The sequence below is a fragment of the Python bivittatus genome, unplaced genomic scaffold (assembly GCF_059951505.1).
Source record: "Python bivittatus isolate LINGU-HERP-01145 unplaced genomic scaffold, Pbiv_v1 ctg000480_np1212, whole genome shotgun sequence".
Classification (NCBI taxonomy): domain Eukaryota; kingdom Metazoa; phylum Chordata; class Lepidosauria; order Squamata; family Pythonidae; genus Python; species Python bivittatus.
This window is the reverse complement of record NW_028277075.1, coordinates 54,636,168-54,662,713: the sequence shown is the minus strand read 5'-3', so window position 1 is coordinate 54,662,713 and position 26,546 is coordinate 54,636,168. Positions and strand designations below refer to the sequence as shown.

The following is a 26,546-nucleotide window of genomic DNA, read 5'->3' as shown; positions in this document are numbered from 1 at the left end:
TTCCATATAGCATCTGACTATCAGCCCCCCATGTCCTCTGGGAAAACTCAATTTTCGGAAGTTTCCAGAAGGAGATTGGTGTTGGGGCCAAATTTCATGGGGCTAGCCCAATTACAGCAAAATGACGACTCTGGGCCTTGGCCCTCTGACAAGAGGGGACAACCAGCTGCTTCTCCTGGCATGGTTGGGCCGATTTTAGAAGAGAGATGGGTTCTAGCAGGTAGCCTAGTCCCAAGCCACAAAAGACTTTAAAGATAAACATTTGTACTTCAAATTGTTTTGGGAAGCTGACAGGAAGCAAATCCAGAGCCCACAAAATAGGTGTAATATGTGTCCACCAGCAAGCACTTGTGAGCACCCAGGCCACTGAATTTTGCAACAAAAGAAGCTTCCAGGTGGTTTTTAAAGGCAGCCCCATGTTGAGCACACTGCAGTAATCTATACACATAATGGTGACAGCATGAACCATGGCAGTCAGGTCCTCCCATCCCATGTAAGATCGTAGATTGTATCTTACAAATATGGATCACAACCATAATAGTAAGGGATGTGGAAACTGTTTTGTGCATGAAATGGTTGGTTTAGGGTCAGCAGTGTCTGAACATGTTCCACATGTTTTGATTCATATAAGAAATTAAACTGGGCTGTTCTGAATGCAAATTGAAACAAAGTTATTTCAAGCAAGAGTGCCGAAAATGTCAAGGCTCAAGAGTTTTCTCAGTGATGGCAAGTGTAGCCGGAGGTGGTAGTAGCAGCACCAGAGCAGGGGGAGGGAGAGAAGGAAAATGTGCTGGGAAAATCAGGGAAGGCAGGCTGGCATACAGGCCATGTGTAGCAGGAGAAGAAAGGGGGCGATGCTCACCAATCTTGCCATAAAACCACAAGGCATTCCCTCCAGATTTTGTTTCAGGTCCAAGCCAGTCCAGAACAGTTCAGTAAAACTTCCAGAATTTGCAGGCATGTTTTGTTTTTGAAAAAAAAAACATTTTCCATTTTGTGCAAACCTCTAGTAATAATCAATGCATGAATCTGTCCAATTTTTCAATGTATGTAAATTTATACAGGACAGAAGCAGTTTGAATTATAATTATAGATAGTCCACACTTTATGATGGTAATTGGGACAGGAATTTCTGTAGCTAAGTGATGCGGACATAAAGCATGCTGTCATGTGACCACATCACTTAGCAACAATCCAGGTGGCCCTGGTTGCTATCGTTAACTGAGGATCACAGGTTGCTAAGCGAGGAGCTCGCATGACTGCAACTTGTGACTTCCTGCCGGCTTCCCACAAGCAAAGTCAATGGGAAAGCCAGCAGGAAGTTGCAAGTCCCGGTCAACAAGCTTTTCCTTAGGTGGTTCGCAAGCAGGCAGGTGGGTGAATGCTGCAGCACAAGGGCAGGCGGGGTGTGTGTGCTGCAGCCCAGTGCAAGCACAGCTGGGCAGGTGCACACTACAGAGTATGAGATCCCCAGGAGTGACTTAACGGGAGCAATTTATAACTTCCCTGCTGGCTTCACCATTGACTTTGCTTGTAGAAACTGGCAGGGAAGGTCACAAATGGAGATCATGTGACCGTAGGACACTGCAACTGTTGTAAGTGCAAGCTGGTTGCCAACTGCAGACCAAGGTCAGAGCTACAGTAGCATCATGCAGAAATTGCAGGGAACTATAGCTCTCTGTGCTGTGGTTCCCCGCAGTTTCAACCACCAAATTTATTGTGGGGTGCTGGGAATTGCAGCTCAACAAGAAACCCAGATAATCCAAGATTATCCAAGGGTGAAAACACTTGATAAAAACTCAAAGCCTAAGTTATAACTTTATAGCAGGTTCCATAAGTAACCAACACCAGTTGGCATGTAAAGTTGAATTCTGATAAACTGGACTCAGGTGAAAGCATGGGAGCTGGGTTTTATTCTCAAGGAGTCCTTTTTCATAAAAATCTATGGTACTTTAAGATCAATGCTTATTTTTTTTATCCAATAGGTGCTTGTTATTGTACTTTCCAATTCTCTAAGCCTGGAAAGTAGCCCAGCTTTCCCCACTGCCTTGGAGAAGAATTCTGCCCCAAATGAACAATGGACCCTTCTCAAGACTCCCTCCCAGGGCATCATCTGAATTAAAATCTCTCCCTGGACAGTTGTCTGGATTACAGTTGGATGAGTAGTTACCCTGGATAAATCCAGACTGGATATGACACCTTGCTTGTCATGATTTGGTTGCAGAGTCCTTGGGGTTCTCTGAGCTTGGCTGTTTTCTTGCAGACATTTCATTACTCAACTAGGTAACATCTTCAGTGCTATAGAGTACTGTAGCACTGAAGATGTCACCTAGTCAGGTAATGAAACGTTTGCAAGAAAACAACCAAGCTCAGGGGATCCCAAGAACTTTACAGTTCAACCCTGAGCTACAGATATTCTCTTCTATGATTTTGTTGCTTTGCTACAAGTCTCGCATATATACCATTCCTATGTAAGTATGTGGTTTATCTTACAGTTAAAAAACAACCCTAACTACAAATACTTATACTGTTTTAGCTTGAAAAACAAACTTCTCTTGTACTTATTTGGTAATGCTTGATAAAGTCTAACAATTGGAAAGCCCAGTATTTCTACCCTGTTATTATAATACAGTATGATGCAATGTAGAAACCAGCAGGCATCCTGATAGTGATGAAGAGCTGGTTTTATCTTCTCACATGTCAAATAAATGTCACGCACAGATCACATCCTTAGAAGCAGCCTAGATTCAAACCCATCTAAAAAATCTTTGATCAAAGCTGTAAAACGCCTATGACAAATGCCTCAGTCTCAGCTGCTTCACTATACTGATTAAATTCCTCTTACAGAAATCATGCTAGACAAGTTATAGTGCAAAACAGAAGCCTTTCCAGTTTTGGAGCGCTTATGTTTTTAACCACTAACAAATCAGGCCACAGAAAACAAAAGACAGTCACAATATTTAAAAAGTATGAAAATGCACCACCTTATAAGGCTGTCTGAAAGAACCAGCCTTGCTGATGTATTAGACAAAATAAAAAATATGCAAACATTTAGTACACATTGTTATAGACAAGAGCTGTCTTGGTGATGACCATTCATTAAAAAAAAGATTGTTTTGTAAACTATGCTAATTACCTCTGAAAATAGGTTTATGGATTAAAGGTTATTGTGTCTAAAGGAGTGTAATGAACTCTATACTGTACAAACGCATGAAGAGTTGGTTATCCAGCAAAATGTATTCAGCTAAAGAATATGCCATACACTTCAGAAAAGCTAGACTACTGTACATTAGAGAAGACTTTACATCCCTTTTTCTAAAACAGAAGTAGAACTCTTGTCTGGTTAAAAAATATTGTTCTTCAATGAAGGCAGGCAGAGTTCCTTTTCAATGCAGGCGCAGAAGTTGAAACAGTACACACAGTGGTCTAAGGTGCTTTTTTTAGGTCAAAGACTTCCGCTCCTACTTAAGCTAAATAGAGATGCACAATATCTAGCATCTTTGTTGTTGCTGAACTTTAATTTTCATCAGACCTAGCCAAAACAATTAATGATGTTGAATGATAAATGTTATTGTTCAGTCACATCTGGAGGGTCAATTCTGCATTACATGTACACCCTACTTTTAAATGTTTCCAACAGAACAATTAATTTCTGATTGTTACTAATCACAAAGGGACAGAAATAGCCATCAGAACACATGGGCTGAAATAAACAGCAAGCCAAACAAATAATATACACATGAATGTATAACTGATATACCTTTTAAAAATTCTATTTGCGCCCATTTTTCCCTAACTACATCAAAGTGATGTGATATAACCACAAACCTTCTTATAATATCTACAGTGCATTCCGAAAGTATTCAGACCCCCTTCACTTTTTTCAGTTTTGTTATGTGGCAGTCTGATACTACAATCGTTCAAATTCATTTTTTTTCTCATTAACCTACACTCAGTATCCCATAATGACAAAGTGAAAACAGAATTTTAAAAATGTCTGTAAATTTATTAAAAAGAAAAAACTGAAATATCACATGTACTTAAGTATTCAAACCCTTTACTCAGTACTTTGTTGAAGCATCTTTGGCAGCAATTACAGCCTCGAGTCTTTTTCAGTATGACGTGACAAGCTTTGCATACCTGGATTGGGGGATTTTCTGCCATTCTTCTTTACAATTCCTCTCAAGCTCAATCATATTGGATGGGGACCGTCGGTGGACAGCCATTTTCAGGTCTCTCCAGAGATGTTCAACAGGGTTCAAGTCAGGGCTCTGGGTGGGCCACTCTAGGACATTCACAGAGTTGTCCCTAAGCCATTCCTGTGTTGTCTTGGCTGTGTGCTTAGGATTGTTGTCATGTTGAAAGGTGAACCTTCGGCCCAGTCTGAGGTCCTGAGCGCTGTGGAAGAGGTTTTCATTGAGGATATCTCTGTTCTTTGCTCCATTCAGCTTTCCCTCAACCCTGACCAGTCTCCCAGTCCCTGCTGCTGAAAAACACCCCCACAGCACGATGCTGCCACCACCATGCTTCACTGTTGGGATGGTATTGGACAGGTGATGAGCAGTACCTGGTTTCCTCCAGACATAACATTTAGAATTGAGGCCAAACAGTTCAATCTTGGTTTCATCAGACCAGAGAATCTTCTTCCTCACAGTCTGAGTCCTTCAGGTGCAAACTCCAGGTGGGCTTTCATGTGTTTTGCACTGAGGAGAGGCTTCCGTCTAGCCACTCTGCCATAAAGCCCAGATCACTGGAGGACTGCAGTGATGGTTGTCCTTCTGGAACTTTGTCCACGCAGGATCTCTGGAGCTCAGTCAGAGTGACCATTGGGTTCTTGGTCACCTCTCTTACCAAGGCTCTTCTCCATCGATTGCTCAGTTTGGCCGGACGACCAGCTCTTGGAAGAGTCCTGGTTGTACCAAACGTCTTCCATTTGAGAATTATGGAGGCCACTGTGCTCTTGGGAACCTTCAGTGCAGCAGAAATTTCTTTGTAGCCTTCCCAGATCTATGCCTTGCAATAATCCTGTCTCTGAGCTCTGCAGGCAGTTCCTTTGACGTCATGGCTTTTGCTCCGACATAGTATGCATTGTCAGCTGTGAGGCCTTCTATAGAGAGGTGTGTGCCTTTCCAAATCATGTCCAATCAATTTAATTTACCACAGGTGGACTCCAATCAAGGTGTAGAAACAGCTCAGCAACGATCAAGAGAAATGGGAGGCACCTGAGCTAAATTTCAAGTGTTGTTGCAAAGGGTCTGAATACTTATGCCAATGTGATATTTCAGTTTTTCCTTTTTCGTACATTTGCAAACATTTCTAAAATTCTGTTTTCACTTTGTCATTATGGGGTACTGAGTGTAGATTAATGAGGAAAAAAATGAATTTGAACGATTGTAGTATCAGGCTGCAACATAACAAAATTGAAAAAAGTGAAGGGGGTCTGAATACTTTCGGAATGCACTGTAAATACAGAGGAACTCCTCTCTTTTTTCTTTCCTTCACCCTCCTCTCACCTATTTTCCTCAACTGGTCCTTCAATGTGTTCACCTCTTTATCATTCCAGTGAGTTACCCTTTCCCCTCACCTCATTGCCAGTGGTTTTTCGTTTTCTTTTTATTGCTTCTGCCCAAAAGAGGGGAGTATGTATGTCTATGTGTGTGCATGTACTTAAAGATGAGAGTTTCTGTGTATAAAAGTTTTGTGTGAGATACACACAACAGTTGGTATATAGAGAAAGGGAATCAGTTAATTTTATAACGGGGTAACTTACTATAGAGACATTGATTTTTATTAATAGTAATTAATTCAATTTATATGTTGCCTTTTAGAGTTTAGATTCTGGCAGGTGTGTGTACTACGTATGTATATACATACAATATATATACATACATACACAGATACAATTTATTTTTCCTAGGTGAAATATCTTAATTCAGGGACACCCTCATGTGGGATAAATATGTAATCCAGTTCTTATAGTTTTTAAAATATAATTAAATATATGAACCAACTTGGGAAATAATGTTCAGTCATATGTCATAGAAAAAAGCAATAAGATTCATTTTAAAAAATGGAATCTTATACAATGTTCACTTAGCAAAGCACTTTTCATTAATCGTTTAGGTCAAGTTCGGTTAGGAAGACAGCATAAACTACTTACACACAGAAAACATAAAACAAATATAATTAAATCTGGCTCAAACATGTATTACATAAATCACCCATATTTGCACTGTTGAGATTATTTGGCTTGATCTGAAAACTAACCCACATAAATACAGATTAAATTTAGACACACTTAAATTGAAATGTAGTGTATGTTTTGCAAAATATTTTCAACATACTGTATTGATGCTCTGTGGTACAATTTTGTTTCTTCAGCTTGCATAAAGTTTGAATTTTAAGATTCATTGCAATAGGTCCTCAGGTTTCACTGCATGGCAGCAGAACAGTGTCATGATCACACTCCCAAGTGCAGAATGTAAAGCCTTATACCAAGAACAGTTGCTTCTTTTAATATAAAAAGAAATATTTATAAAAATATAAATATTTTTAAACTTATAAGCATCTGATATGCTTTTTACATGATTGCTCATGATGAAAACAGGGCAATTGGTACTTAAAAACTACAAACAAACAGCCCTCTCCCTCATACATGGTAATGTTTTTTAAGAAATTACAGCTATTTAAGTAAAAAGTATTTGATCTATAAATGGACCCCCTTCTCATTCCCCTATGAAAAATACAAAGCCTTCCATTCAATGCCTATACCAAGTAGCATTGGATGTACATTTTTTTTTTTAAAATTAAATAATCTTATCAAGAGGACCAGTTATTTTTAATAGTAGACTATTCTAAATATTTTTGGAATATATTACTCAAACAATTAGAGGATTTACAGAAAATATATGAAAAAGAAAGCTTCCTATCTTCCCAAAACTGAACAGGTGCATAAATACCATTAAAATCCTACAGACCACTGCCTATTTGGAATATCCAACCTGGTGCTTCCTGCATCATCAAGATAATAGGCTTCAGCAATATTTTTATTATACAATGCATTATTATTTCTTTCAACTCTACAGCTGTAGAAATGCACCTGAACAATAACTACCTTGAATACTGTTTTTAACACAGCCAACATCTTTCTTCCTTTCTCCTCTCAAAGAGAAAGGATGTTCTCACAAAGAGAAAGATAACACTAGCAGTTAGATAAATATATGCCTTCTTGAAAAAATATTTTGTCCATCATGATTATACAATGTTTATGAACAATTTTCCATGTTCAGCCAATAATGTCACTTTTGGAAAAGACACAGCATAATACTCAGTAACCCAAGGGCTTGTTGTTATTGTTGAACCAAGCACTGACATGTGAATGAAATTTAAGAATTTAAGGCAGACTTCATTCAGAACTGGACTGCTACATAATTAGTTACAATCATAAAGGAGACAATAATAATCTGGAATTCAGGGTAATTGCTGCAATTTTACTTCACTAAGAAGCAAATCCTAAGAATCAGGCTTTTCTTTTCAATTAAATTCAGAATTTGGATGTCTTTAAACTATTTAAGTATGTCTTAAACTTTCTTTTTTTTGGTGCCTTCAACTCATTCTTGACTTCTGACTAGATAAACGGTCATAAACACAGCTTTCCTATTTTCATAAACATGTGCAAAGTGCAAAGGAGTTCCAAAACTGTTACTTATTTTCATCAGTTTGCAGAAACCTGATAATAGCCACTCTCAGGACATATAAAAGAACTATTTTGGCCTCAGAGATTGCAAAGTGAAATCTGGCTAAATAATGGTTAGTGACAGATACAAGAAATCCCACAGTGCAAACTTATAAGACATTAATGTAAGCGAAGTTGCAGATGGCTAACTTTCATGCTAATCAAGATGATTTTTTTGGGAAGAGATTAAAGTGAAAATATTGGGCATGTGGTGAAAAAGCTGGTAAATTATTAGCACATCATTTAAAACAAGCAAAACAAAAATATAATCTCTGAAATTTTAACAAATGAGGGGTTGAGACTCAAAGATAATGAACCTATTTTTTTTCTAATATTATCAAAATTATTATCAAATTTGTATGAGCAATTATACAAATTTGATAATATGGTAGATCAACAGCAAATGGGTAACATTTTGAGTGAGTTTTATATTCAACTCTTATCACACAATTGTATAGGCATTTTGAAAACACCTTTGAAGCTTCAAGAGACATTAGATACAATTCAGCTGATGAAAATGAGAAAGCCCCTGGCCCAAACAGCTTTTCTCTTGAATGGTATAAATCTATATTTTTAGATTTGTTGGCCCCAATATTACTAGAGATCCATAAATTGCCTTTATCTTTTTTATGAAGCTTATATAACATTGATTTTAAAAAATTCTTAATGCCATAACTTAATTCTTAAGCTATAGACCCACATCAATAATTTAGATTCTAAAATAGTAACTGCTTTGTTCACTAAGCTATTGCAGAGAATGTTACTGTATTTAAGTGTCAGCCCTACTAGATAGATCAGACCAAGAAATCAACACCACAGGAAGACTACCTTTATTAAGATTTGCTATAACAACAGAATTTTGCAAGCTTGATTATACTGTACCTATCCCCACCCCACGTCCCTTTTTATACCCCAGTGAATCAGGAAGGCATCTGCCTGAGCCACTTTGGAATACTAGCTTGTTTCCCAGGGCTTAATGTTTCAGCCCCCTTTGCCTAGGTTCTTGCATTCATCAAGATCATCTTCCTTATTCTCTACATATAATATGGCTGCAAAAGTTTAAAAAAAAGGCAAATGCAAATTTAAGCAATGTCAGATATATAGTTTCCAAATAATAGGAAGTAATACAGTACTTGCATTTTATTCTGCATTGACCTACCCCACCTTAAGTACTGTGTCCTTTCTGGGAATCCCACTTTAAGACAAACTGGAACAGGTTCAGGGACAGACACAAGGATAATTGGGACTAGAAACAAAACACTCTCCAGTGAAGAGAAAGAGAAAACAAACATCCTGGGAATGTTTATCCTTGATTAGAGAAAACAGAGGGAGAATATGACAGCACTTTTTACATACCTGAAAAAATACTACATAAGACACCAAGACTTGTTCTCTTATCAACTCAGAGGGCAGGATGCAAAACAGGATTTAAATTACAGGTAGGTAGATTCTGGTTGAATGATTAGAACCAATTTCCAGAGAAGTGGTGTGCTTCCCTTGGTGACTGTGTCTGTCTCAAATGTTTTCATTTGAATTACTGCACTGAGCAGGATATTGGACTTGATGGTCAGTCTCCACTTGCTCTTTTAGCAAGAGCCAGAAGTCCAGTGGGACCCTCAGATTATGAGCTTGCTCTATGAGCACAATCCCAGCACAAATCTCTCTCCCTCCCTCCCTCCCTCCCGGCGGCATTGATTGCAGCCTGGATTCAAATCTCAGTCCCCTCCCTCTCTACTTTAATTAGCCGGATGAGCAGTCTAGCTCACAAGTGGCACTACTAAAATTGCAGAGGACTCTTGTCTACTTCCTCAGGATCCGGATAAAGCTACAAAAAGTAATTTCTGTCAGCTCAATAAATTCTGCCCATCAGGCTTCTAACTTGGAGCAGATATGAGCAATTTAATCCACAAAATGTTTCGTCAAACAATCACAACTTACACTGAATGGATCTTCTGGCCCATCCTTCCCAAAAGGCTCTAGGGCACTTAAACAATGTAGCTGGTTGGCACTCTATAGCACAATAAGGATGGAGAAGCAATTATACTTCACCACCCTTATCGCCACACAGTAGGCTTGAACCTGGACTCTTACTTATGTCTGATTGCATTCAATTCTTGTTTTCCACTAGTGTCACTCTAGGTATTTCTTCACTCACTTCATTTCACAGAGCTCCTCAGTAAACCATGGTGCTGTACGGACTGGCAAGTGGGGAAAAGCTGCTTGGGTTGATCCTGCCAAACGCCCTAGCTGCCTCTATATTCCAGTGGTTCACAAGGCATTTAACAGAAGCACCCTCCAGATCACTGGGGAACTCCCCCAAGAGCTGTCATGAAACCTGGATTTATCAGATGACTGGCATAGACGATCTTAATAGGTCCCTCTTCCCTGCCAACAAGGACATGATCTGTCCATGACAATGGACTGATGGTAAAATCCCCCAGAACCAGATCATGATTCATATGCTGTAAGGGGTATACCAGATTTAGAATTTAATGTTTCTTAGGAATCTATATAGTGGTACCTCGGTTCACGAACTTAATTCATTCCACAATTCTGGTCGAGAGCCGAATTGGTCGTGAACCAAATCAAATTTCCCCATAAGGTTCAATGTAAATAAGGTTAAACCGTTCTGACCCCTACGAACATGGTCGCCAACCGAATTGGTCGCCAACTGAATCAATTTTTCCTATAAGGTTCAATGTAAATAAGGTTAATCCGTTCTGAACCATATGTATTTTTTTTTAACCACAAAAATATGAAACAAAGTACAGTACAGTATAGTATGAAGAGAGAGAACACTAACCTTGCTTGAGGCAACACCAAAAAGCTTCACAGCAAGTGTCTGTCTGTGACCGCGATCTTGCCTAGAGGAAGCCATGACCGCGTGTCAGAACAGGGAAGAGGGCCGCGGGTTGTGTTCGTCACCCGACGTGGAGTTTGTGAACGGAAGCAAAATTTTGCGAACGCTGCTGTTCGCGAACCAAATTGTTTGTGAACAGAAGCATTCGTGAACCGAGGTATTACTGTACTAAATGAAATTCTCTCAAGTAGCTTTATTTTGATACAAATGAAAGAAGACCTAGACATAGGGTCTAACTTCCTTAATTCCTAAGATTAGATGAATTTAACTCTGAAATTGAAATAAATAAAATTACATATTTTATTTATTTTTATTTCAAATTTGGTCACCACCCATCTCACTAGGAAGTGACTCTGGGCAGTTCACAGTAAAAACGTATATCTTTAAAGGCTTCTGTTTTTATTCCATACTACTTTAAGTGAATGTAAATAACATTAATTTCTCCTAGCTGCAACATCCTTCAAGATTTTCACTATGTAAATCATCTGTTGTAAAAAGCAGATATAATTTTCTATACTTTCAGGGTTATAACAATGTTTATCTCAGTTTCAGATGCCAGTTGGAATAAGGAACTTCAGAATTCAGCTCTCTTTGGAGCTGAACTTGAAAGCTGTTACCTGACCCCTTTGAAATTCTGGAAGTATTGAGACCTGTGTGCATTCAAGGATTAGTTTCACTACACCACAAGATACATATGGAATATATTGAGCCATATATAATATTTTGATCTTTAACACTCATGAAGAGCTTACAGTATGGGATAACCCAAGTTTTAAAACAGCAGACAAGTTTATTTGGAGGGAGCCTCTCATAATGTTATTAATTTGAACTAACTTAGTTCTGATGATGAAAAGTTAAATGTCCTTTGAGCTGACACATGGTCAACTCAATACAGACATACAACAAAGCTTCTATATTATTTCCAAATTGTATTCTTTATTCCACAACACCATTTTTTAAATAATCCTATATCAAGGAAGACTACAGATTAAAGAGAGAAGAACACGCATAAAAATACATACTAATGCTTTATAAGCTCATAAAGCACATAATGTAAACTATAGTTTCCAGTTTAAACCATAACTATTCCTTAAATATTGTATATTCTAGATATACTCTTATATTCAGGGTATACTTAAAAATATTCAAAATGCCTATGTAAGATTATATTTATAAAAATATAATTAATTGTCAGCAATACAAACTATATATTATACCATCTAAAATGCAGAAAATACATGTCTTTTAAAAATGCTCACTATTCTTCATTGAATGAAACTGAAAAATGTAATCCTCCTCCTGGCATAAAAAAAACTCTTTTGCTCTCCCAGCTATTGCTCAATAATGTAATTGTTTCATATAATATTTTGTCATGAAACCCTTTGCTTATTTTGCATAATGTATTCTGATTCTAATCTTCAGGATTCTACCAACACCCCCCCAAAAAACACTTCAAATCCTGTGTAGAAAAGAGAAAAACATTAGAAGTGTCAAGAAAACACTTTCCCTTACAAAGAAGGTCTATGCAGGAAATTAACAATGTTTTCTAAGAACTGTAAACCATGTGTAGACCTACTACACATATCTGCCTAACTTTCAAGAATATAAAAAGAATCTGAGATATTCTTATACAATTAAATTTGAGACTCTATCACTCTGGAAGTCTCAGATTTTACCAAAGCATACCTTTCAATTTTCTATCTTCTCTGATACCCATCTTTTTTTTCCTCCAAGATTTAGGAAGAACAAAAGATGAGAGGCAATTCAATAGTACAGTTTAAACAAAAGCATTTCTCATATACATGTATTAATAGAGGCAATTCTCATATGATGTAGAAGCCATATCACATGATATAGAAGGCACTCTATTATGAAACAGATGTCACACTTACATGTCATCCTAATAAAAGTACATTTACTTTGTAATTGTTTCCAGTTTCAATTTTCCTTGAAGTTGCAGCAATCATAAGTGTTGCAGTATTCTAGTTTTAAAATAAGAGCATGCAGGGTTTTAGATAACTGATGCAGTTTGAATGGGTGAAAAATAAATTTCAATAAATACACAGTATAAGGCAGTTGTGTTCAGCTACTGTATCAAGAATATGTCCTTAGATCTACATCTGTATACAGTACTATCCATAGGTAACTAAGAAATTACAATCATTTTTTACATCTCTGAAACTGAGAAATATCATCAAAAGAGGAGATATAAAACACCTCCAGATTATGTGGAAAAGACTTTTCCACTATGTTACACCCATAGACACACGCGCACGTGCACACATACACTTTAAAGCAGGGACCGAATGTTTACTCAACCTCAGATTGCCATGTTTTCTGATGGAAATTTGATTTCAGTAATTGATAAGATTCTGAAGTCTTCCTAACCAGATTCTGATCAAAATTCATGGATTTACTCAACCAGCTTATGACATTCAAATACAAGGTGGTTATTGGTCCCTATCACTAAGCAAAGCTGCAGCCTCTAAGCACAACTGCAACAACATTGTTTCATTATACTGAACAACTGTCCTCTTCATCAACATTTTGGCTCAACATAAAGTTCAGTACTTTCCTTATATTGAACAATCCCACTGTCTTCACAAATTGGGAAGTTAAATGAGTTTCCGGACTATATGCTGACAAAAATGTGTGTTCCTTCTGGGCATTAATTTTAAGGCCAAACTGTCTGTGTCAAATATTTCCTGTTAGGAGGAACACATTTTGCTTGCCTCTATGGCCATGGAAATAATTTCAAGAAAGCATTACAAAGGTTATTTATGGTTAATTGATTTTGACATACTATAAAAGTCTTGCATTTCAATAGGAAATCAATGTTTTTTTTCCAGGAATATCAAGAAATATGGACACAATGTGACTGCCTGCTGATGCTATGTAATGTCAAGGCAAATTTTAAAACCTTTCAAATGCAACCTTAGTCATATCATAACTTTTTTAAACAGTTTTCCATTTATAGCTTAATGCTGCTATACTTACACAGTGTACTTACTGAAAAATGCTGTGTGATGATTTGGCTTACATCGCTTCTTTTAGCCCTTTAACTAATCCAAAAGCATTTACCACTAAAAGTACACCTTTGGGGTATGTATCCTAGTACTATGTTCTAAAATTAGAAAGTACAGAGTTAACTGGAAACTGTACGATACTATCACTGTACAGTATTCATTTATTCCTCTTCTTCAAATCTGAAATAATAGTACCTAACTTAAGAACATTTATTGTAGACAAAGAACAACTGTCAATCAACTGTCATTGATCTACCTAAATATTGGCAACCAACAATAAAACCAACAGGAAAAGCTTGCTACAATAAGACATGTATTATGCCACATCAAAGGACGTGTGAGTTTGACACAGTGAAGTAGACTCTCTATTGGTTTCCTTACAAACAAGCAGGTAAACCCCTGGTAACTATTTCTAATAGCTTTTTTCCTTAAATCACCTATTTTTCCACAATTAATATCTGAATAATATTGTGAAAGGATTTGACCCAAGTTTAATTTTAAACAACTGTACATGTGGACGCCCAAAATATTTAATGAGGCTCACACAAAAAACCTAAACATGAGTACCATTAGAGGATTGGGAAAAGAGGAAGTTTCTCAGCCTGAGACCAATGCATTGTCTATTTCCACTGAAGGAATGTGAAGAACGCAGATATTCTGTAGCCTCAGGGGAAGGAGCAAGAAATATAAAGTGAGAATTGGATTGGATGGAGTACAAACATGGGAAATATGGCAGCTGGATATGAATCTGTTTCTATAATGACAGTTCATCACTGTCAGAACCGATCAAAGTTTTTCTTGGCCATTATACCTGCCTGCAATAAAACTTAATTTTCAGCTTTGTCATATATGTCCCTGAGAAAGTTGCTGCAATTATATTTCTGAACTGCTGGACCTGACAAGAATGATCAAAACTTCATAGAATCAGAGTTGCAAGGAACCTCAGAGGTCACATGCTCCACCCCATTGGTGCAGGATCAACTAAAGCATGTTCACAACAACAAATGGAAATCAAAAGGGAAAGAGTAGAATGTTTCTCATGTTTCTGTTTATCTTCTGTAAACATCTGTGTATTTCCCTCAAGTTCTATAAATATTCTAGCAAAAAACATTATATGGGAATTATTTATGCATTTTAAAAGATATGGCAAAAAAAGTGTTACACTTCAATTAGATTTTGTTGTACTCACTGTGCCCACATCTTATCTAAATTATTTAATATATTAAACCACGTTTATAACATTTCTGGGGGAGGTATGGTGAATTGAAGATGGCGCTGCAAAAGCAGACCTGATGATCATGGCAAAGACCAAGGAACCAGTGAGTAGACTGGTTTCTTGGAACCTCTCCAGATAAGGAGAGGACAGGAGATTGCCCACATGTGCTCCGGACAGCTGCTCTTCACAAGGAGACCGCAGGACAGTGGTTTCTGCAGACTTGAGTGCTGGGAGATGAAGGGATTAGCCATCCTCCTTGCAGCTGCGGCAGAGGCTTTTAAAGCACACTAAATTCACAAATCTCACTTTCTAATCACTTTCAGAAATAGTTGATTAACTACTTTTAAGCTATTACAGACCTTCAGAAAGACAAGTTTGAAAATGTCAGGTGAGTCTGCTTCAATACTGGATGAAAGAAAATTTTAATCATAAGCTTAAGAATTTAAAGAATCTGAAATAAACAGCAAAAAGCTAAATAATATTTTGATCTTAGAAAGTTATAAATGGGCTAAGGGTCCAGATAAAATTGGAATGTTGAAGCTTTTACAATAAGATTTTTGAATTAATTATAAACAGCTTCTCATGGGAAATAGATCCTGTTTTGGTTTTTACAAGACACAACATAGATAAATTTCATTATTTCAAAAATCGGATATTAGAGGACTAAAGATTTCAGGTAGAAGAAAGATATAAAAGCCTATGAAATGATGCAAAACATTATAACAATAAAAATACTGAAGGAGACTTTTGAAGAATGGAATCAGAAAATAGTAGCCACAATATCAACAATGTCAGTAATGATGTCTGCTTCTAGGGACAGACTATGTCCAAAAGATGTCAATGAAGAAATGTCAGATGTAGAACAAATTTTATCTGACAAGATAGAGATGGCACTGAAAGTGATTTTACACCTGACAGACCAAGAGAATGATTTAGAAAAGGACATTTCGCTGGATCTAGAAAAGAAATTGGCTGAAGTTTTAAAATTTAAAAGGGAAATACAAATGACAAACCAAGAGAGTCACCTGGATAATTTTTTCCTATTGGATTTACAAGAGAGGCTTGTTAAAGCCTTGAAGAACTCTGCAATAGGACAAAGAAGAAATGAAGCGAAATCAAATCCTACAACAATATTTGAGTGAACTAAAGATTAAGACTATTAGAAGTAAAAGGAAATATAAAGTTGGTTTATTTGATCAAGGTTAAAACAAGATATGTTGTTACTTCTGGCTAGCCTTTAAGGACTTTCTGGTGACACCAGGACTGAGATGATGATGTTTTATGAATTTGTTTATGGATAAGAGATGGGTTATGAAATGAAGGGATAAATGTTTGTAACTTTAAAGAGGGTGAAAAGTTACTAAATTTATTTGTACTTGTGATGAAGGTTGGAAGTCACTTGTTTATATATTTATTTTCTCTTTCTTTATTACATTCTTACTTTTCTCTTTTTCCTTTTTCTTTTTCCTTGCATTTTTTACTCCTTCTCTCTATTCTTCCTTTCTTTTCTTTCTTTGAGTCTAGTTCGTATTAGATGTTACTATTATAATTACAGTTCTTAACAAAATTATATATTAAAAATAATAAATCACATTTATAAAACTTTCATAGCAATATTCATTCCCTAAGATGATAATAAGGTCTGCCACATCACCATCCTTTCCACATGTTAAATTATTCCCAATGTGCTTCAAAACCAACCTTGACTTCTGCACATTATTGCCATCATCTGCAGATTTCATGCACTTTCAGCATGGTGCTATTTATATGCTTATGAATCTTACCTCACAGAGAGCATCTTCAGCCAACCACTGCAGAGTCCAGGCTACCACAGACAATGCCGGCCAATCAGAACTCACTTTTTTCAAACTGGCCAATTACTGAGTACACTGTTCTTAGAGCTTCTAGTTCTCCATGGGTAACAAAAGACCTTCCCCCTTCCTTCATAAAAAGAAGAAAATATATTTCGAGTATTCAGGCGCACACACAGTTCATGTATGTGGTCACGTGTATTTATATATATTTGTCAGGTAATATATAAAACATTCTTCTTGACAGGCTGCTTCAGGACAGTGGCAAAAGAAAACCAATTTTTTAACCTATTAACAAATGAACTGAAATGTCTAAAAAGAAAATCTCTTCACTTGATGCCAAATCAGTGTTGCAGAGCACTAGTGAGTTCTGTGAAATGTGTTCTCCCAGCAAATTTGTAAGAGCAACCCCTGTGAGAGCATTTAGTATCACATCTCTACAGGGTTGCAAATGACACTGCCAACAGAGGGTCTGCAGCCCAAGAGACGGGGAAAATTCAGTGCCTAAAAGTTGTCAGTAAAATCAAGATAACTTATATGTTGATGTAAATGTGACTACATGAAAGTTGTATTATATTGCTTGGCAGTTACATGCAAGTTAAAAGGGAAAGTAGGTAAGAAAATATCCTTGCATAGTTTTAACAAGATACAGATTGTCCTTAGATTGGTCTCAACTCTTGGCAACTACAAAGGCCAAGCCATGCAATTTTCTTAACAGAAATAAAGAAATAGGTTTGCCACTGTCTTCGTTTAGGTCTAGGATATATTTTATCTTCCCAGTCTGTTTACACCACTGGAATTCCATGGTTGTAGTCTGCCATCCAAGTGTTAATCAGGCCCAACCCTGCTCAGCTTTTGAACCTACACAAGTTTGTCCAGTTGCTACTACCTAACACAATCCCACAGTTTAGATTCTAAAAACTTATGGAAATCTATTTTTCCAAGTTCAATGAATTTCAAACTCCTGCATGCTTTCTAAACAGTCAATTCACAATGAAAGGACATAGCTAAGTGTTGGAGGACATAATCATGTAACAGGAAAAATCTGTCTATGTCAAAACCTGAGCAAAACAGCTAGATAAAACCCATGCTTAGAATGTAAATAGACCCAGTTTCAATCCCTGAAAACCCTGGAAAAGATTTCTAACTAGATGTGATGGACTGGAATGGAGGAAGGGGGGTGAAAATGGTGCTCTTGTCTCCAGAGCAACGCTCTGGAGATAAGCGGAGAAAGCTGGCGCATCCCTAAACATTCCAGAAGATAGTAGAGACTTGTCCCTGGGAACTACTGGTCAGTCTGAGAAGATTCTGTAAATAAGCGCTAGCTAATAAACCTTGCTGATTGGACCTGCATGGTCTCCAGGAGTTCCTTGGGCTAGGCCTGACACTAAAACACTTATCGGATATAAACATCGCATTAATTCAGAACAATTTGATTTTGGTTTGTATATAGCATGACCTCATTCTCTGTGGTTTGTAAAACATGGTTCATGGCTAAACATATTGTGTGTCCTATTCAACAAAACAAAGCCAACAAACTATGGCTTAATATGACATATCAACTTTGGCACTGAAGAGCTACTCCCAATCAATGTAGACAAAACTGAGCTACAAGGACCAGTGGTCTACTTGGAATATTAAAGTACATGGCAATGAGGAGCAGTTTTATTAGCATCAGGCAACTGGTTCAATGGAAAATAGAACAACAGAATATTTTAGAAAAGAGAGATACCTGAAAATTAAAATCCCTTGTAGTTTAAAAAGCTGCTAAACTAAAGAGAATTTTTCAGACAAAAAGCAAATCTCAAGCACATTGTATGCATTTGTCATTATTCTCAACATTTCTGAACTTTTTTCAACTATTTTATTTACTATGTATAGTTATGACCACCACCATACCTTGTAAGAGAAAGTGAAAAGTAGAAAACATATAGAAGTAAACAACTAAAATTATCAATAAATCGCAACGACTCCCCTACAACGAAAAGTCATAATTTGGGGGGCCTTCACTTGTGCAAAAACCCAAGGACAGAAAGGAAGTATAAAAAGTATGGAGAATGTAGATACAGTGAAGCTTTTCTCTTCATATTACTAAAAAGCAGAAGCATTCCAATGAAGCTGTACAGTAGGAAATTCAGGACAGGCAAAGATTACTACATTTTTCCACAGTAGACAATTAAATTCATTTTTCAAGATGGGATGATGACACAAATCTTTAAATGGATCAGGCAGTTCCCTAAAGGATAAAGGTATTAGTCAAAGAGTATATATCATCTCCATTAAGAGAAACACACAGTGTGCTTTTAAACTTGAGTTGCTGTGCAATTGGATCCATTCATGATATAGTACCCCATAATTTAGACCACAGGTGGGCTACACACTGATCAAATGCAACCCCAAGTACCCCTTTTATGGATCCCAGAGCCCCATAACATATGAGCAGGGGCAAAATGTCCCTTAAGGTCTAAAGTACCAATTTCATCCCTTACCTCAAAAACTCAGACTGATTTTTCCTGTTTTCATTCCCATGATAATATGATGTCCCCAGCTGTACCACAATACCTTAAGGGCAAAGAAATGTAAAACATAGCTTTTGTCCACAAGAAAGCTGCTCTGTGAGACAGCTGAAGTGAACCACTGCTTGCTTAGTCCTTCTTCCAGACCAGTATCACAACCATCCTCAGGTTAATTGACCAAATGACCTTTCCCTCCCTCTCCCCCCCCCTTTTTTTTACAGATCTTTTTTAAAGACCATGGTGCTCTGAGGTCAGAGTCACAGTGTACCAGGGAAAACTAATCCGCCCCCCAGGGCCATTTCTACTTTAAAGAACCCTTCCCCGCATGCCAGTAGAATGCAGTCAAATCAGAGTAACAAAGCCTACAGAGCAGGAATGGCTAAACTTTGCAGCTACTCCTTCCAATTACTGTATTTCTATAGGCAAGGAATATGTCTTATTTGTGGTTTAGTCCCACAAACTGATTCTGGTGGCACACTGATAAGTAATGTTACTACAAGGTATGTGTGACAAACCTCTAGTTTTGATATAACAGTGCCCCTAAAACATCTGATAAATTGACCTCTTGCCAGTTTCATTTCCTAGAAGAGCTTCTTCCATAAAATTGCATTTATTCAAAGGGAGAACTGGTAAAAAACAGACTGCGCCTTTATATTTCCATCAAGGGTCATCAGGAGGATGGATTTAACCTCTAGCTAATTTCTGATTCCCTGGCTAAAACCAAGACATCATAGACGATGCACTGTCCTTGACTGCTGCTTCCCAAAGAGTCTGGCTTTCACTTATCCCCCACTTTCTATAAAACTAAGGATAAGTGTACAAGGAAAAAAATAAAAAGGAAACCAGAAGAAAATTACAGAACAAGACATGCCTGCCTACAAACATCCAATCAAGACACTCAAAATTCTTTCTTCAATTATTCTCTCTGCAAGAAAGCTGTCTTGAAACCCAAGATATTATTCAAGCAGGTAATAAGTAACTAGTTTATCTAGGCTGACTGTATAGATTTTGCTTAGAATTGTGTATATTGGATCAACACCTTCCCTTGTCCTGTATTTTCCCTTTTGTCAAGAGACTTCTTTCTGCATCTACAGACTTGGATTAATTGGTTTGGAATTGGTTTTCTCATTAAAATCTTAGCCACATGCAAAATTACACAATTATATTGCCAGATCTGGCATAAGATTTGTTAAGTTCTATAATTCTGGGCTTTGAGTGGGAAAACCCATTCTGTTTTCCAAGAGATGAACAGAAGAGAAAAGTCTTCGATGGAAAGGCTAAGAACTCCCAAGCTGAACAAACTAGAGGGTATTAGAAGGTTTAGCCTGAGTGGGGTGAAAAGTCTATTGTAAGTAGCTTTTGGGGGGGAACTTTAGGAAGAATGGGCTTCTCAGAGAGATTTTAAAATATCCCCACTTCCCATTTTTAACACTACTGCTCCAGATTACAGTTAAGTTTGGACAAGAGACTAAGCCTAACTTTCATACTCAGCATATCATGGGAACCACAGTAATCTTGTCCTGTTTGCAGGCCCCATACAGGGATCTAATAAGTCTTTGTGGGAAACAGAATACTAAATTAAAATGACTTTTGATCTCTCTAGTCGGAACTCTTATTTAATGTAGAATGGGTAGCATTACTTGACTTAAATTAGAAACTTAGTGTATTTGGACTAACTTAAGATCTATATTTAAATAACACTGAAGAGCTTTGGGTCTTGATGTATCAGCTAGGAACTGTGTACGACGGATGGTATCAACAGCTAAACCAGTCTAAGACTAAATATGAGATACTACACTACTGTTTGTGCATAAGTTGCATGGAATGTAGAGCAAATTCCCAATGGTATAATATGAAAGCATGGACATAATAAACTTCATAAAGCTGGAATCTCACTAGGAAAAAAAATCTGATTAAGAAAGGTCAATTCTCTATGCATCATGGGACTGCATGTGGGATAAAGGAATTTAGAATAGACACTGCACATTTATTCTTTTACAGAAGGTTCTCTCTCAAATAGTTTTAATTACTGACTCTAACAATACATAAGCATCCAAAGGGGAATTTAACTGCGTATTTGTAAAAATTTAAAGTAATAACCTTTTAATTTTAATAAAAATTAAAAGTAAGATACATTTGCGTCAAATCTACCATGTATCTGATAGGTTATTTTATAAATAAGTGCCAATATAAAGAGTTCAAAATCTATATTGGGAGAAGTTCTTTATAGAACAAACGAATCTGCCACACTGATCCTGTATTTTCAGGAACATAAAATTTTAAAACTTTCTTTTGCTCAAACCCTGTTTCATGAAACTGAAGAATTTCTTAAATATTTTCAGACCTAAAGTTGATTAAGTATAATTAATGTGCTCTTTAATAGAAAGATACAAAACAGACAACTCAATCATAATGTGCATATTTTAATACAAGGTTGACCAAGTTCAATATAATTATAAAGATACATTGAACCTAAAAAGACTAACTTAAAGAAATGGAAGAAAGCAGTGGAAAGAAAAATAGAATTTTTAGGCCTACCCTGCCTAAAAACTACAGGCAATTAAACAGACATAAAATGTTCCCTGAAAAGAAATGTCATATTTGTGTTAATGTATTAGTTAATATAGTATAATTTTAAGTATAAATGTGCATACTGAAATCTTTTTTTAAATAGTACGTCTGAATACTGTAGCGGTTTGCCATTCCCACATACTATAACTAATTAGTTTCCTAATTAGCAGTTTAAACATAAGAATCTAATTTGCTTTATTAATAAAAACATGCTATCGTTTTCTTCTGCGCTTTACTTTCTTCTTCCCATGCTAAAGTACAAGCCTACCAGCAGGACTTCTCTTATACATTTTTAATTCTGCACAATACTTACATTTAAAGTAATCTGTAAATAAACAAATTATTACTATAAAATAAATATACACTATCCCACCACACACTGTGCATATGTTGTGATGCAGGCTATATCTTTAACTGCTGTACTGTAACACCATATTATGAATACAACAGCTGAAGGGCAGCAACTAATAAATGAATGAAAGTAGGATTACTTTGGGTTAACTAACATTGCTGTATAGCAATGTTCCTTAAATGTTTTTCTCTCAGGACCCCTTCCCACTTGTAAAAATTATGGAGGACCCTAAAAGAGATTTTGTTTGTATGGGTTATATTTATCAATATTCACTGTACTGAAAATTAAAATTGACGCATTCACTGCCGCTACCACTTCTCACAATTGTTTGATGGGATTTTAATATTGTATTGTTTTTCAACATAGGTTGGCAAATAATTTTGATTTCAAGGATTCCTGAGAGGGGCTTGGGGGACCCCCAGGGATGCTAGGACCACACTTTAAGAAACACTGCTGTATAGGATTGTTGCTGCTACCTTGCAATTTTCCTAAATACTTGTTTTCTAACTCCTGTCGCAATTCTTTGAACATGAGTCTTTTTAAAACTTTCATTACTGTTTTAAGACAGAGAAATAACACTAACTCAGCATTCCACATCATACTTTCCCAAAAGGACCATCTTCTCTGAAGTAAGCTTAGCTGTTTATCACATATTTCTATAAGAAACTATTACTATAAGTGTGTTATCCTGCTAGATCCTGCACTCTTATGTAGAAACATTTGTAGACAATTCACCAGAGCAAAGTTACTTCTTACATAGCAAAAAGAAAACTTGTAATAAAAATATTAGAAGAACAGACTTTTACTATATCTACAAAAACGATATAAAAATCTCTTCAGATGATATGAAACCTAAACTTCTTTCTACTAAACTACTTATTTTTCCCTTTAATATCAGTGCCCCTTTTTGGAGCAGATCTATAAATATAAGCACTCTTCTTACTGTGTCCTTATTAAGAGCTATCCTAAATTAAATTTGACTAAAATATTCCAAGAGCCTGGAGAAAAGCTCACTTACTTTCCAGATGCAAACTCTCCCTGCAAATTACAACTGACTGATCCTTACCATTGGTTATACCTGCCTCGGTCATGTCTCAACAAGTTACGCAAGTTTCCTCTATTTCTTGGAGCCAACTAAATTTATCCAACTCTCACGTGGGCAAACAAAGCGAAATTACTACTGGATGCTAACGCTCAAGATAACACAGACGAGCAGGGCACGTTCGTCCTAATGTTTACTTTTCTCCCAATGCTGGGGAAGAAGGAAGATCGGCCTCTCCACCTGGCATCACCTAATACACAGACCCAGCCCAACGTGTCATGAAATAGCTGAGGAAGAAGCTGCTGCTCGTGTTTTCACCTTCCTTGCCAGGTTGTCAATAAAATCCTCCCTAGCCATGCTGGGAAGCCAAACTGTCCCCATCCTCGTAGGAAAGCGACGGAGTGGCCTTTCACGGGGGGAAAAAATGCCCCCCTGCATCTCCACGCCCAATTCTCAGGAGGGGGAGCCAGCCCCGCTGCTGCTGCTGTCCCTGCGTGTCAGTTGCCCAGCAAGTCTTGTAAGGAAGATGACTGGCACGCACACACACGCACTCCTCTCCCCTGCCAAACCACTCAACCCCGAGAGAGGAAGCCCAGCGCTCGCCCCTGACATTCCTCCACCCACTCCTCCGCGGTCCCCTCTGCCCCCAAGGGGATCCTCGTCGCCGCCTCCCCTCCCCAGCCTGGACAGCTGGCCCCCCACACCCGGCTCCGTCGAAAAGGAAGCCGCCCCCCCCCCCCATTCAAGGCAGAGACAACGGCGTATTACACATAGCCACACCTACCTGTCTTCTCATGGTCGTAGCCCACCACAATGAAATAATCTGCCAGGCGGGCCATAGCCGAGGAGAGTCCGGCTCGGTCCCCGCTAGCCTCGCCCCAGCTACTACTCCCGCTGCTGCTGTTGCTCCGGAGTAGCTCAGCATCCTCCCTTCAACTCCTCCTGTCCTGCAAAAAGAGGCAGCGGCGGCAGCAGCTCAGCCATGTTGGACAGTCAGACTCCTGGTGCGCCTGCGCGGTCCTCATCCCCCTCCCTTCCAGAGAGCCGCTCTCGAGTGGCCTCGCTCGAGCCGGGGGGGTGCGGGGGAAGAGTTCTGGGGTTCGCAAGCGCCGCGCGCTGCGTCCGGGACTGGAGGCGCCTCCGCTCAGCCTCGAGAGGTAGATTCTTTGCCCTTCGCCCCGTTATATTCCCGTTTGCAACTGGATGTGCGTTACGTAATTGCTTTGTATGGCCTTGCATTGCACCGCGCCTGCAATCCGAAAACGGAAGGCGCTCTGAGAAATAAAGCGCAGCCAACCTCTTCAATCAGATGCTTCCTTCCTTCCTGTTTCAGAAGTTGAATAGAAGCCGTGCTTTTGGTAGACAAGGAGAGCGTTGGAAACGCAAGCCGCTTGCTGACGCCGTCGCGTTTCTAGGTACAGTCCGGAGGAAATCAGTTCGACTAATTTCCGTAAAGACTTGCTCCCGAGTAAAAAGAAAGTTGGGGATATGGACGCTAAATTCCCTTCCTGTCGTTTGGGCGGGCTCCAGTTTTCTGGGATTGTGCACGTATGAAGTGCGGCTTGAAAAATCTCTCTGGATTCTTTTTTTTTTTTTAATGGATAAATTGCTATGCTCGAAGGTGGTTCGAAAAATCTCGTATATCTGGTCCTGGTCTCACCCAGCGATCATAGGAAGACGTATCTGGATGGTTGGGGTTTTGTTTTGTTTTTCACTTTTTCAGAAATGGATCTGTACAAATCAGTGCTTTGAAAATGAAAAAGAATAATTTGTTTAGAAATAGGGACTGAAGTGGAGAGAATACTGCAAGTGATAAAAAAAATTGAAAGATACGTGTGATTTTGGCCTATACCGCATTGCAAAATTGCTACAGTGTGCTTATCCTAAATTGCAGCAGTTATTTTTTCTAATTTAGCAGTCATTTATTCCTAAATACTGGTGCAGTAATATTATTACTGATGTCAGATTAATGCTTAATGTTTTATGCCTAAAGTGGCAACATCTAGCTGTACCTAGAGCTGATAAATAGTGGTTTAAGATATATTCACAAATAATAACATGGGCTATATAGCATATTGATTATCTGATTATAGGTGGGAGGGCATCTACTTCCATGTGACTGACACAATGTTTGTTAATGTTGTTAACTGGAGAATTTCCATGTTAACCCTGCACATTTCTGGAGGACAATGGGATAGAGACCTTAATCTCGTTTATGGCTACTGCATGAAGCCTTCAGATCTGCCTTATTTTACTAACTCTGGCACCATCCAAAAATAATGTATGAAGTGACTGATGTAGAACACATTTTTCCACTGGTATTACATTTTCACACTTGTGAATATCACTCTTGTAGAATCTAGTGTGGGAAACTCTGCCCATCTAAATGAAATTATCCAATCAATGCTTGCACTTGTATGGTTCCCATACATACAATACATCATGCAGCATGCAAATACAAGTTTGGCTTCTAAGGGGGCCTAAATGCCTACAAATACAGTGTGGCAAATTAGCAGATGTGTAAAAAGGGGCAAGTCAGAAACCTAAGTTCTTTTTCTCTCTCCTTTCCTTTTCCTTTTCCTTTTTTCTGTTTTTCTACTTCTTGGTATTTTAATTCTTGTTAAATTTGCTCCGGTCATCTGTTTTTTTCCTTTCATTAATGTGTGTGTGTGTGTGTGTATAGTAACAATACAATGGAGATTTTAATAAGTAATTAGCTTATGACCAAAACCTTTATTATATAACAAATACTTTGACTGAATTTTGAATGAAAAAGCCAAATATTTCTGATGCTGTTAATATTGATGTCCTAAATTGTAATTAATATTGATAGAATCTCTTTTTCTCTTCTCTATTTTCAATACTCTAAGTTATTTAAATAATAGAGTGTCATTAATCTTTAAATATATGAACATCACTGTGCTGAAATAATATAATGTATCAAAATTTATAACACAATAAAAAGGGAAAAAATAAAAAATGTTTATACTTGCGTGTCAGTCTAGCATATCAAGGGCGCATAAATCCAAATGACCACAAAATGGCAGCAAATAGTTAGATTTTTCTGTGTGTCTTTACCTCCATCATCTTGATTTTTGCAGCACTGAGAATAATTTCATATCCCACTTTCGTAGGGGAGGGGAGGGGAGGGGGTGGGGAAGATAAAGAAGTGACAGGTTGTTCAAAGAAAGCAATGTAATTCTGATAATGCTGCAAACTTTTGGAGTCTGATAAAAACCCCTGTTGGATCATCAAAGGAAAAAAATTCTGTACCTCTGCCCAGGAAGATGTGATTTAAGCTCTCCCTCTGTCAGCCTTACCAGGTAGGCCAGACAGGAAACACAACCAGATGAGCTAATTGTAAGGCTACATTAACAGACTCCTGCAAGTCTGAAAGTACAATTCTCTCCCCATCTT

General features: G+C 37.7%; 1 protein-coding gene across 2 annotated transcripts in view; it reads right to left on the bottom strand.

Moving 5' to 3' along the window:
• SBF2 (SET binding factor 2) overlaps positions 1–24,169 on the bottom strand; it is a 270,236-nt gene extending 246,067 nt beyond the window's left edge. For both annotated transcript variants that reach the window (XM_088145943.1, XM_088145944.1), the window contains exon 1: positions 23,914–24,169. In XM_088145943.1, the coding sequence (XP_088002069.1) occupies positions 23,914–23,968 (55 nt within the window). In that variant the 5' untranslated portion in view covers positions 23,969–24,169. The remainder of the gene's footprint in view (positions 1–23,913) is intronic.
• Positions 24,170–26,546: the final 2,377 nt, after the last annotated feature.